At 42.9% G+C, this 12,075-nt stretch overlaps 3 protein-coding genes across 3 annotated transcripts; all 3 read left to right on the forward strand.

The window, feature by feature from the left end:
* The first annotated feature begins 26 nt into the window (after nucleotides 1-26).
* LOC140782828 (serine carboxypeptidase-like 35) lies at nucleotides 27-4,181 on the forward strand. The gene is made up of 8 exons (XM_073129635.1): nucleotides 27-390; nucleotides 1,644-1,751; nucleotides 1,870-2,058; nucleotides 2,163-2,251; nucleotides 2,524-2,823; nucleotides 2,951-3,096; nucleotides 3,549-3,641; nucleotides 3,738-4,181. Exons 1-8 carry the CDS (start codon nucleotides 147-149, stop codon nucleotides 4,030-4,032), a joined length of 1,464 nt encoding a protein of 487 aa, XP_072985736.1. The 5' UTR covers nucleotides 27-146; the 3' UTR covers nucleotides 4,033-4,181.
* Nucleotides 4,182-4,853: 672 nt separating this feature from the next.
* LOC140781799 (cytochrome P450 86B1-like) lies at nucleotides 4,854-7,689 on the forward strand. The gene is made up of 2 exons (XM_073128015.1): nucleotides 4,854-6,375; nucleotides 7,075-7,689. Exons 1-2 carry the CDS (start codon nucleotides 5,167-5,169, stop codon nucleotides 7,474-7,476), a joined length of 1,611 nt encoding a protein of 536 aa, XP_072984116.1. The 5' UTR covers nucleotides 4,854-5,166; the 3' UTR covers nucleotides 7,477-7,689.
* Nucleotides 7,690-8,701: 1,012 nt separating this feature from the next.
* LOC140782216 (UDP-glycosyltransferase 82A1) lies at nucleotides 8,702-11,502 on the forward strand. Its single transcript, XM_073128683.1, has 2 exons — nucleotides 8,702-9,424; nucleotides 10,453-11,502. The coding sequence occupies exons 1-2, from the start codon at nucleotides 8,959-8,961 to the stop codon at nucleotides 11,391-11,393; spliced, it is 1,407 nt and encodes a 468-aa protein (XP_072984784.1). The 5' UTR covers nucleotides 8,702-8,958; the 3' UTR covers nucleotides 11,394-11,502.
* The last annotated feature ends 573 nt before the right edge of the window (nucleotides 11,503-12,075 follow it).

Consider the following 12,075-nt stretch of genomic DNA (forward strand, 5'->3'; position numbering starts at 1 on the left):
GACGCAAATGCAAAAGATCTATTCTAAATCTTTTAAGTCCATTTAAAATCTCTTCCCTCCCCACTTCCCCCTACCTCCCTCTCTGTTCTCCGTCCCCAAAAAAAAATAAAGAAGAAAGAGGAAGGGAGAGAGAGAGAGAGAGAGAGATGGCTACTTTCCTCTGGGTCGTGGTCTTCTTGGCCATGGCCGTAACACTGGAGGGAATGCGGAGCGCTGGAGGGGAAGCCGACCTCGTCCGAGGACTCCCCGGCGAGCCACCGGCGGTGGGTTTTCGGCACTACGCTGGCTACGTGGGGGTGGGGCGCAAGGAGGGGAAGTCTCTCTTCTATTGGTTCTTCGAGGCGGAGCAAGAGCCGGAGGAGAAGCCCCTCGTCCTCTGGCTCAACGGAGGTCAGTTAAATCTCATCTCTCCCTCTCTTCTCTTTTCCAAATTTCAAAATTGCCTTCTCCAGTTTGCAGTCTTAGTTTCGGATCTGAATTTAGATTTGCATTTAGTGCTTTGATTTCGTTCTTTTCTCGGTTTTGTCGCGGGTTGGACAATTTAAAAAGAAGCAACTTTAGTGTAGGATATTCCAACTCTGCAAACCGATTGCTTTTTCTAGCAGTGCGTTGAGGTCAGGTAGTCCGTCGCCAATATTGCCAAAGTCGAGAGAGCCCAAAAATTTGATTTGGGTAGTGATAATAACAGCAAAAAAAAAAAAAATCCAAAAGACAAAAAGGATTTGTTTTCTTTTTTAGTAGATTTATCCTTCTAAAGTGTCATATATGCAAGTATCACCACACTGGCATAAATTTCTGTCAAATTCATTATGCTTAAAGGTCATGAATAATTAGTCAACACATTCTATGGAGTGAAAAATGCATCATTCAGTTTCTAGTACTATATCCACAAAAGCTGCAGCCTTTGTTGCTAGCAGTCTCTCTTTGAGAAGCTTTGCCACTCTCCACGGCAAGAGGGACCAATAGAAATAAGTGTTGGGGATAAAGATCTAATTGTACCATCAAAAGATTAATAAAAGAATATGTTTATGAGATAGCAGCAGAAGTATCCATCTGGTCCTTATCCAGACAGATGAGAAGGTCCAACTGTGTGGTAGATGGTAAAAAGCAGACACAATTGCCTCCAGCATCAGAGTGTGGTGTATATTTTAATATACTAGGTGGGTTCTTTATGCTTTAGTTTAATACTTTACTATGACACCCATTCTTCTTTCTGTCTCTCACTGCATGTGCACACGCTTTGCAAGAGAGGCAAGACAAGAGGGCAATTACTTGAAAAATGACATGATGTTAAAAGTATGGCTCATGTATGGGATGTAGTGCTGTCATTATAGAGTAGAGAGATTCATTTTAGCTAGTGAGTCAAATGTCTTCATGGCTTAGTCCACATACTCTCATATTTGTATAATGGCTAGTGTTTATGACTATAATACTCTTATTAAGATGCGTTAAATCTCTTTTATCTTTTTTCTTTTTTTGCTCTGCTTGAAGTACCAAAAATCAAAGCAAAAGATCGTGTAGTCTGTTATCTTATTAAGCAAATATTATTTCATGATTCATTTGTTATTAAGAATTTCCTCAGCCAGTTAACATACGTTCTTGTTCTTGCTGATACAAACGTAATTGGATTATAATGCATGCAGGACCTGGATGCTCATCTGTAGCATATGGGGCTGCTCAGGAATTGGGTCCATTTCTAGTACGCAGCAATGGGCCAAACCTCACACTCAATGCTTATTCCTGGAATAAGGGCAAGCATACAAACACTTATTCCCTTAATCACAGTCTTTTTTGCTAGAACAATGCTGATTACCTTTCCATTTATTCTCCTTGTGTTAATCTGTATGAATAAAAACTTGTTCATGACAGTGGCAAACCTCCTGTTCTTGGAGGCTCCTGTTGGAGTAGGCTTCTCCTACACAAATCGATCCCTGGATTTGAAGGAGCTTGGAGATCGTATCACTGCAGAAGATTCGTACAGTTTTCTTCAAAATTGGTTCAGAAAATTTCCCAGGTTCAAGTCCCATGACTTCTTCATAGCAGGAGAGAGCTACGCTGGTAGAATAACTAAATACTCATCGATTTTAAAGTTTAAACAAGATTTAGATAAGTACATGGCTTCTAACAAATCTTGTCCTTAATTATATTTATATTCTCCACAGGGCATTATGTTCCCCAACTTGCAGAGAGTATCTTTGAAGGAAACAAGGAAGCGACCAAGGGCACATATATCAACCTCAAAGGTTTCATGGTAAGATTACGTTATATTATTTTACTTAACTATTACTTCCACATAGTAGTGAAGCAAAAAATGTAAAGAACAAAGGAGATGCACTCTCTCTTCTTTTTAATTAGTAAAGGAAGTAAAAGGAAAAGAGCACACGAAAAGAAGATTCCATTAAAAAAAACTCCATTTCCGAGTACCAAAGCTGTATTCGATCTGTTTCTTCTTTAGTTTTAACACCTAAAGCATATCACTAGGTTACCTATTAAATAACTTTACTAATTTTTACTGCTCTTTAGATTGGCAACGCAGTGCTGAACGATGAGACGGATCAACTTGGGATGGTGGAGTACGCATGGAGCCATGCCATTATATCAGATGAGCTCTACTCTGCCGTGCGAAAAGAGTGCGACTCTTTCAAGGAGGAAGAAGAGGGAGGGAAACCGAGCAAGGCTTGCTCTCCTGCTGTAAAAGCCTTCCTCCAAGCCTACGATGACATTGACATTTATAGCATCTACACTCCTATCTGTCTTTCCTCCTTATCTAGTTCTCGACGCTCTTCCAAGCTCCGCGCGGCCCCTCATCTCTTCTCTCAACATGTAAGCTGTGGTATACTCTTCTCTTACGTGTAGAAACTATGAGTTAGTAAGTTGTTAGGTAATAAATCAACATACAAAATATGATAAACTTGGGTTGAGGGTTTTTTTTTTTTGGGAACGAATTCAGGAGCAGTGGCATGGCATAAGGAGTATGCCTGCAGGTTATGATCCATGCACAGAGGACTACGTGAAGAAGTATTTTAACAGAGAAGATGTGCAGAGAGCTCTGCATGCCAACCTGACCCATCTCACCTACGCATACTCCCCCTGCAGGTCAATCTCTCTCCCTCTCTATTCAAGATTTTTACTGAATGCATTAATATCATATATTGATTGACCTGCTTCTTCTACAGTGTTAGTAATTCATCTTCATAAGCAGTGGTCGTATTGTCTCTTTTGATGCATTTATATCTCCGGGTCTTGCATATATATATATATATATTTGTATTATTATGAAGCCTATTTATGACCTCCCCTATATTTACTTCTTTCTGTTCTCTGCTTTGCTGCAAGCTGACCCCAATTACAACCAGACTGAATTCCTATACCATTAATACTCTCCAATCCCCATAAGCCCCTCAGCAATTGGCTTAATTGCCTTGGTCTTTAATAAGTAGACACCAAAAGGCCCTAAGTATAAGTTAGCCAGAAGATATTAGTTATTCCTTAGACACATAATTATATCATAGTAAATTAGTAATGATCCTAATTCCATTATGGTGCAGTGAGATTATACACAAATGGAACGACTCCCCTTCCAGTGTACTCCCTGTACTCAAGAAGCTCATGAATGCTGGTATCCACATCTGGGTCTACAGGTACAAAACCATATCAAACACCTTCATCCTCCCAGACCTCGTGAAGAAAATTCTTTATCTAACAAACTTCCATGTGTTAAATTTCTAATGGTGAAGCGGAGACACCGACGGCAGGGTACCGGTGACTTCGACGAGGTACAGCATAAACGCCATGAAGCTTCATGCTAAGGAGAAGAGGAAGAGGAAAGGATGGGGAGGATGGCGGCCATGGTACTACAAGGAGCAAGTGGCAGGATGGGTTGTGGAGTACGAGAAAGGACTGACCTTCGCCACGGTGAGGGGGGCTGGCCACCAAGTGCCGGTCTTTGCACCGGACCGCTCACTTTCGCTCTTTTCGCACTTTCTCGGAGGCAGATCTCTGCCTTCCTCACGTTTCTCTCAGCTTAATTAGGCTGCATGCATGCAGTGTGTTCAAGCTCCTGCATGGCAGGAATTCTCCTCTGTGCTGTCGTTGTACCTTGTTGATCAAGTATTTGGATGTGGTGTTGAATTGTAAGCTATCTAATGCAATTGAGAAAGGTGGATAAGATTTGATGATCATGGTGATAATTTGCAATCGGAGAAAACTAGTTTGTTAATTGTTTCATCTTGTTAAAAAGGGCTTAAGTAGGAGTCGAGAAGAGAAATAAAACATTATTTACATAAGGTGGGTCACCCAAGCCTGTCAAGCTTTCTCGTGCTTGACCTGAGGCAAGCAACTTGCCTTTAATTAATATTAAGTTCACATCATCGACCACCTCATTATCTAGGATCAATTGTCATTAATTATAGTACTTGATACTTCATATCGATTTTATTTTATTTTTTTTGCTTTTTTTTGCAAGATCTATTTCGTTGAACTTATAATATATAATCTAGTAGGTGTTTGGTGGAGATTTACGAGCTAATCTTCTCTGACTTGAAACAGTTGCAAAGATTTTATGTACTTCAACACAAGAAGGGCATATGTACTAGTCTTCAACAAATCCACATCTGAGCCTATTTACCTTGCAAGCCAGCACAACTACTAAAACTAACAAGAAACCTGCGACAATGATGGTCCAACCACCTGGAAAGAGTAAGAGAAAGCAAGACGAAATTAATCTTCTGACACTAAAGTCAATAATCTCGCAGTAATTAATTAGAGATCCTGTTCCAAATTCTGCCACTCTTTTTCAAATGGACTTGATAGGCAGGCTTTAATGTATATGATTGATACAACTTATAACCTTTGTCAATCGTGGAACTAGTTATGTAGAGATCTCACTACCCTGGACAAAGAGATTTAATTAATTACGCATCCATTAGAACACTTAATTTAAGGCAGTTGTGTTTGGCCACCATATTAACGTCACACCTAATATCCATCCTCTCATCCTCTTCTCTCCCTCACACCACTCTCACCCACCTTGCTAGCTTTCAGCTCACCAAATCAAACGGTCAAAACTAATTTTTGTACACTTCCAAGTCTTATATATAACTGGGAGAGCTATCACACTTCTACCATGCCCTTCTTCTCCTGCTTAGTTACTACTGCACAAGCACAATGAACTCAGGCAACCAGACAACACTCTCCACCGCCAACCTTAGCTTTCTCCGGCTACTACCGGAGGTCCGAACCGTGGAGGTTCTTCTAGCCTTTTCCATCTTCTTAACCATCCACTCGTTACGGCAGCGCAAGCGGGAGGGCCTGGCGACGTGGCCGGTCATCGGCATGCTCCCCTCGCTCCTCCTCGGCCTCCGGCACGACATGTACGAGTGGATAACGCACGTGCTGGAGGAGCGCGGCGGCACGTTCACATTCCGGGGACCGTGGATGACCAACCTCCACTGCGTCGTCACCGCTGACCCCCGCAACCTCGAGCACCTCCTCAAGACTAAATTCGCCAGCTTCCCCAAGGGCGACTACTTCCGCAGCACGATGAAAGATCTCCTCGGCGACGGTATCTTCAGCGCCGACGACGACACGTGGCGGACGCAGCGCAAGGCGGCGAGCTTGGAGTTCCACTCCGCCGAGTTCCGATCGATGACCGTCCGATCCCTGATCGAGCTCGTGCACTCGAGGCTCCTCCCTGTGCTCGATTCTGCGCACAAAACCAACGAAGTCATCGATCTCCAAGACGTTTTATTACGACTAACTTTCGACAACGTCTGCATGATCGCCTTCGGCATCGACCCCGGTTGCCTCCAGCCGGGACTACCGAAAATACCCTTCGCCAAGGCTTTCGAGGACGCCACCGAGGCCACCACCATCCGCTTCGTGACGCCGACGGCGATATGGAAGGCGTTACGGGCCGTGGACCTCGGCAGCGAGAGGAGCTTAAAAAGATCTCTGAAGCAAGTCGATGAGTTCGCGTACGAGGTGATCGAGACGAGGAAGAAGGAGATAGAGTCGAACGCGAGAGACAACGCAAGGCCGGACCTCCTGACGGTGTTCATGAAGCAAAAGGACGAGGGCGGCGCTGCGTTCTCGGACAAGTTCTTGAGGGACATCTGCGTGAACTTTATACTCGCCGGACGCGACACGTCGTCGGTGGCGCTGGCGTGGTTCTTCTGGTTGCTGAATAAGAATCCAGAGGTAGAGGATAAGATCGTTGAAGAGATCAAGATGATACTGGAAGGGAGGGATAAGAAGACTAATGGGGATGAGGAGTTGGTTTTCAAGCCGGAGGAGGTGAAGAAGATGGAGTATCTGCAAGCCGCGCTGTCGGAGGCGCTCCGGCTTTACCCGTCGGTGCCGGTGGATCACAAGGAGGTACGTACGTCGCCATGCGTAAACTATAACTAGTCATATATATATATATATATATACACATATACGTACGTACATATGTGAATGGTCTTTTAAACTCATTTCTTTATTTATTTAATTTAAGTTCAACTTTTAGCTTAGACGAACTATTCAAACAAACAAACAGAAAAACATTTAGTATTCTGATTGAAGGGAGGATTTGATTTTTACGAAGATCGAAATCTACTATGAGAGTTTTTATTTGTTTATTTATTTTATAACTTTGATTAATTTGAGCAGTTAGTTATGTTTTTAATAGTCTAAGAGGTAACTAGACGCTTATGATAAGTATAATATAACCTGGCTAAGTTAGGATATACGTAGTTCATACTAATATAGCAGGAGAGTTTCGTGTCGAAGAGTTCATTTGCGCTGGTTGGTAGTTGGAACTAACTTGTACTAAAAGATACGATACCTAGCCAATTCCAGTGGGGTTAACGTACCGTACTAAAGAGACGATGGAAGTTGGAAAAGGACGAGCACTTCGGCTTAATATTCCAATATTGGGATTTGAATCGAGAACGTATTAATAGCCAATTAAGGTTTGTACACGTTAATGGGGAGTTGCATTGATTGATTGAGAATATTAATGACGTGTAGAAAAAGTTAAACAAAAATTTTCAATCTTATCTTTTATTATTATTATTTTTAAAAAATAATCAGGTTGTGGAGGATGAGGTATTCCCGGATGGCACAGTGCTGAAGAAAGGGACGAAGGTCATCTACGCCATCTACGCCATGGGGAGGATGGAGAGCATCTGGGGCCCGGACTGCCGGGACTACAAGCCGGAGCGGTGGCTCCGCGACGGCCGGTTCATGAGCGAGTCGGCGTATAAGTTCACGGCGTTCAACGGTGGCCCGCGGCTGTGCTTGGGGAAGGACTTCGCCTACTACCAGATGAAGTTCGCCGCCGCCTCCATTCTCCACCGTTACCACGTCAAGGTGGTCGACAACCACCCCGTTGCCCCCAAGATGGCGTTGACCATGTACATGAAGCACGGCTTGAAGGTCACGCTCACGAGGAGAGACGAAGCCCTCAAGCTTAACCTTGTGGTCAACTCATAGAAGAGCCTAGCTAACTAGCTGCGTACGTACGTCTACAATATTTTTCTACGTTATTGGAATTGGTTTACGTTTTATGAATTTGTTGTATATGTCAACATGTGTGAAGTTCAAACTAGTACTGCTCGTTACTTTGCTTGTTATATAATTAAAGGAGCTAATTAAGCTTAATTAGCTGTTGCCTTTTCTCATTAATACAATATCCTCTGTGAATAAGATCTCTCGTTAATTGCTTTATTGGGGATCGGCCAATCGACATAAGGAACTTGAACTTGAAAAGCCTACCTAATATTACGCATGGATGTCTCCACGAAGCTACATCCATGCGTAATAAATGCCGAATAAAGGGTGTTTAAATGTAATTTTCCTAATTCTTTTTCTTATTATTATTGTTAACATTTTCTATTAAATCAAATTTAGAATTTCACTTGCATTTGTATCACAGTGAAAGGCGAAGACTTCCTCTGGGGTCAGCTCCATACGTAATTATAGATAATTAATAAGTCTGCCGGCATTGGTAACGGTGGTATAATTCTTTTAGTAATTAACACTTAACACGTTGCTACAGTATTATGACACCACCAACACCAACTTATAAAATAAACATTAGAATATATTTTTTCCATGGTCGCGGGAGCCTTTACGTATATTCTCTACGGGAAAATGTTCACATGCAATATTTGCATGGTCACAGTGTGCCCGGTTTTATTCCACTCTTGCTCTTCTTCTTGTAACATAGTCAAAGGAAGTACTGGTCTTCAATAATTATCAAAACATATATCTATATTATATATATATATATATATATATATATATTAAAATTGTAATCTAGCCCTTTCCTTGTTTAAAAGAAGACGAGACGCCCACAAAGAAATTATCCCTTCACACGTCTCAATTTGGTCTGTTTCCACCAAACCCTTTTGCAAAAGCTATTGTGCTCAAATACCATAATAAATAACAAGACCTACCTTCGCCTAAATTGTAGCTAGCCACAGTCAACAATAAATAAATTCCTGCATCCAGGAGTCAGGACGGAAGATCCCTAATTTTTAATACACTGTAAAGTCTAATAAAAAATATTTCATAAAACTTAATCAAGCACAAGTTACACAGAGACGAACACCTGAATCATCTGTCGAGATCTTATAATACTCTGGATTCCGATCATGATTAGCTAATCAGTTAGCCACTTACTGCTCTTATGCCTAACAAAGTGATCTAGAATTTAAAAAGTCCAAAAGAAACCTTGGAAAAAGAAGAAAAATTGCCACTCTTAGTGGGGGCATGTGTTTCATGTGACTGCTACTATTAGTTCAAACATGGATCCCATTCCCATATACTTCGATCCATCGTAACCTGTCCTCTCTCTCTCTCTCTCTCTCTCTCTCTCTCTCTCTCTCTCTCTCTCTATATATATATATATATTATACACAGAGAGATTAAGATAAGAGTGTGAGGAAAATTTTGTTCTTTCGGAAAGAGAATATGAGAGCAATAGGAGTTCAGGGCAAAATAATTCTGGTACCATTTCCGGCGCAGGGCCATGTAACACCTATGTTACACCTGGCCCTCGCCTTCGAGGCCCGCGGGTTTGCGGCCACCGTCGCCTGCCCGGACTTCATCCACCGCCGGATAGCCGACCGTGCGGACGCCCGGGTGGCGCTCGCGTCGATTCCCAGCGGCCTCGGCGACGGAGACTCCCCGAAGGATTTCGCAACGATCGTTGGCGCCATGGAGGCCCACATGCCGGCTCACCTAGAGGACCTGCTAAGGGGAGTCGGCCCGGAGCCGGCGGCGTGCGTTGTGGTGGACCTCCTCGCCTCGTGGGCGATCCCAGTCGCCGAGCGGTGCGGCGTGCCGGTCGCCGGGTTCTGGCCGGCGATGTTCGCGACCTATCGGATAATCTCGGCGATACCGGAGCTGATGAGGAAGGGCTTCATCTCTGAGTGTGGTAAGAAGTAATAATTCATCGTACCTACCTAATTTTATGCTACTGAGATATAAATAAAAAACCTACAGCTGTGCTTTAATTCACGTAGGCCCATTTGATTGCTCATGCATGAAAGCAGCATATACTGTACTACTGCATCTACCTTGCAATTCAGACAAACGAAACGCAACAAAGTTGTACTGCATATATCTTGTTAAAGCTTGCTTAAGAGTAAAATCCGAAGCAGGATGACGCGTTTATGGATCTACTGCTAAAAATAAGTGCATATCAAGCATATTATAAGAGGTACTCGGTTCATGCATGTGAGATCTAGAATTAATGCGTGACTAATATCTACACCATTAAATTCTCTTAGAATTTTCTTTTCCCTTTCTAAATGCTTTTAATTATTTCTTGGTCAACCCTAGTTGTTGTCAAGGAGGTTACTTAAGGGGTTTCTTTTCATGCAAGCATGTTCTTGAGGAGTACGACATATTTGTTTAGAATAACGGATTGGAATTTTTCGAACCCATGTGAGATAGATTGCAGAGAGCTGTCCCTGTTGTTATTTTTTCTTATCTTCCTTAAAATTTTCCCCCCTTCTCTAGTTGACTTTGGAGGATGAGGTGCTTTACTCGACGGACACCTTCCTTACAGAGAATTTAAGTTAACATGGGATGGTTTCCTGCTAATTAACAAGCAGTGATTCTTGGCTGGCCCAGATGCCAAGTCAATGAGTTTATTCTACGCCCATGTAAAAGAGAGCCGAATAATTGAATTGATTACAGCCATGGCAATCACTAGTTATTGGAGGATGAGATGCTTGGCACTAAAGAATGGGACAAAATTATTTCTTCCGTTTTCTTGAAGTTTGCAAGAGCCTAATCTAAAGATTGTTTAGTTCTTAATTTGCGTCATGGATATCAATCACGTCATCACCGATCTTGCCCAAAGATTGTTGTAGTACTATAACTTATTATAGAAAGAGGAGTGTAAACTTTGCAAACCTAGGTTGTTTATTGCTTTGTAATTGTGATGGATGATGGCAGGAATGCCTCTCCACCCTCAGCTCCACTGCCGCCAACAGCTAATTGTAGAAGAACTCCAACTACCAACCCAAGCGAAGCTAAGCACAAAGGACTTGCCATGGCTGGTGGGCAACTCGGCCTCACAGAGATCAAGATTCGCCTTCTGGCTATGGACTCTCGAGAGAGTAAGAACGCTCAACTGGATCCTCATCAACTCCTTCCCTGGAGAAGCTCCAGGAGGCGGGGATTTCGTCGAACACCTTGGTCATGACACACGCATCCTTGAAGTAGGTCCATTACTAGCCAACAACAGCAACAAGCATGCTGATGAAGTAAACCAGCAGAGCAATCCAAGTATGTGGGATGCCGACTTGAGCTGCATCGAGTGGATGGACAAGCAGCCACCTCAGTCAGTGATCTACGTGTCGTTCGGCAGCTGGGTCGGTCCGATCGGGCCGGCAGAGATCGAGGAGTTAGCGCGAGGGCTGGCGGCGACGGGCCGGCCGTTCTTGTGGGTGTTGAAGGATGAACACGCATGGCGAGGCGGTCTGCCAACCGGGTACGTCGATACGGTTGCCGGGCGGGGGAAGGTGGTCGAGTGGGCGCCGCAGGAGTCGGTGCTCCGGCATAGGGCGGTGGGTTGCTACCTCACTCACTGTGGCTGGAACTCTACTCTGGAAGCAATACTACATGGGCAGAGAATGCTATGCTATCCTATCTCCGGGGACCAGTTTGTGAATTGTGCTTATATTGTGGAAGTTTGGGGGATTGGGATGAGGCTCGGTAGTACTAACCGGAGTGTGGTGGAGGAATGCATTGAGAGGGTCATGGGAGGGCAAGAGGGGGAGAAGATGAAGCAGAGGGTGGTGGAGTTGAGGGAGGAGGTTATGGAGGGGAGAACTAGTTGTAGAGCTAAGTCTAACCTCCAAATCTTTATTGAAGCAATCAAGAAAGGCAGCTAATTATGATCATCCATGCACGTAGAATTAATATGTTATATAATCGGTTTCGTATATAGCATGACAATCTTTTTTAAAGTATTTCATACAGTTTGCAGTACTAGTTTTTTTATTGGTTGTGGTGGTTGGATAAGTATAATACTGCTCATTGTCCTTCCTTATCCTGCCGATAGACAAGAGAATATATGTATAATAATATATATGACAAACCCCCCTTTTATTTTTATAAACAGTAACAGGATTTCATTTAATTAATTCATCACGATAGTCACATTGAGATCTGAGGCGAACGTTTACAAAAGATGGGTAGGAGAGGCACCGACCGAAATATAGCCAAAACGTGAGCCAATTAGAAGTTTGATTGGCTTCAAACAAAACTAAAGAGAGCTTTTATAAGTAACAGATGCCTTAGACCTTGTTTGGTTTAAGGCTAAACCTTAAATGTGATCAGTTAATCTTATTTTACTATGATCTTCTGAACTTTTTAGACTTTCAATCAAAATTTTCAGCGAGAATTTGAAAATTTAAGGTCAAGATTTTTTCTTTTGTTTGCTTCAAAGGACTACCTTGCAAAAAGAGGTTTCTCCGGCGACCAAACTTGGTAGAAGTAATCTAGTATATCTTTCTCAAGTGCTCCTTCACTGAAGAGATATGCAACTTGTATGCTGATAAGCTTCAAATTATC

This window comes from Typha latifolia, chromosome 2 (assembly GCF_019914945.1).
Source record: "Typha latifolia isolate L0001 chromosome 2, TyphaL0001v2, whole genome shotgun sequence".
Taxonomy (NCBI): domain Eukaryota; kingdom Viridiplantae; phylum Streptophyta; class Magnoliopsida; order Poales; family Typhaceae; genus Typha; species Typha latifolia.

Excerpts from the sequence above, each read along its gene's own strand:
- LOC140782828 (XM_073129635.1), top strand. The coding sequence starts at position 147 with ATGGCTACTTTCCTCTGGGTCGTGGTCTTCTTGGCCATGGCCGTAACA. Across the intron at positions 2,059-2,162 it reads AGCAGGAGAGAGCTACGCTG|GGCATTATGTTCCCCAACTT; the intron begins GTAGAATAACTA and ends TATTCTCCACAG. Across the intron at positions 2,824-2,950 it reads CTCATCTCTTCTCTCAACAT|GAGCAGTGGCATGGCATAAG; the intron begins GTAAGCTGTGGT and ends GAACGAATTCAG.
- LOC140782216 (XM_073128683.1), top strand. The coding sequence starts at position 8,959 with ATGAGAGCAATAGGAGTTCAGGGCAAAATAATTCTGGTACCATTTCCG. Across the intron at positions 9,425-10,452 it reads GGGCTTCATCTCTGAGTGTG|GAATGCCTCTCCACCCTCAG; the intron begins GTAAGAAGTAAT and ends GGATGATGGCAG.
- LOC140781799 (XM_073128015.1), top strand. The coding sequence starts at position 5,167 with ATGAACTCAGGCAACCAGACAACACTCTCCACCGCCAACCTTAGCTTT. Across the intron at positions 6,376-7,074 it reads TGCCGGTGGATCACAAGGAG|GTTGTGGAGGATGAGGTATT; the intron begins GTACGTACGTCG and ends AAAAATAATCAG.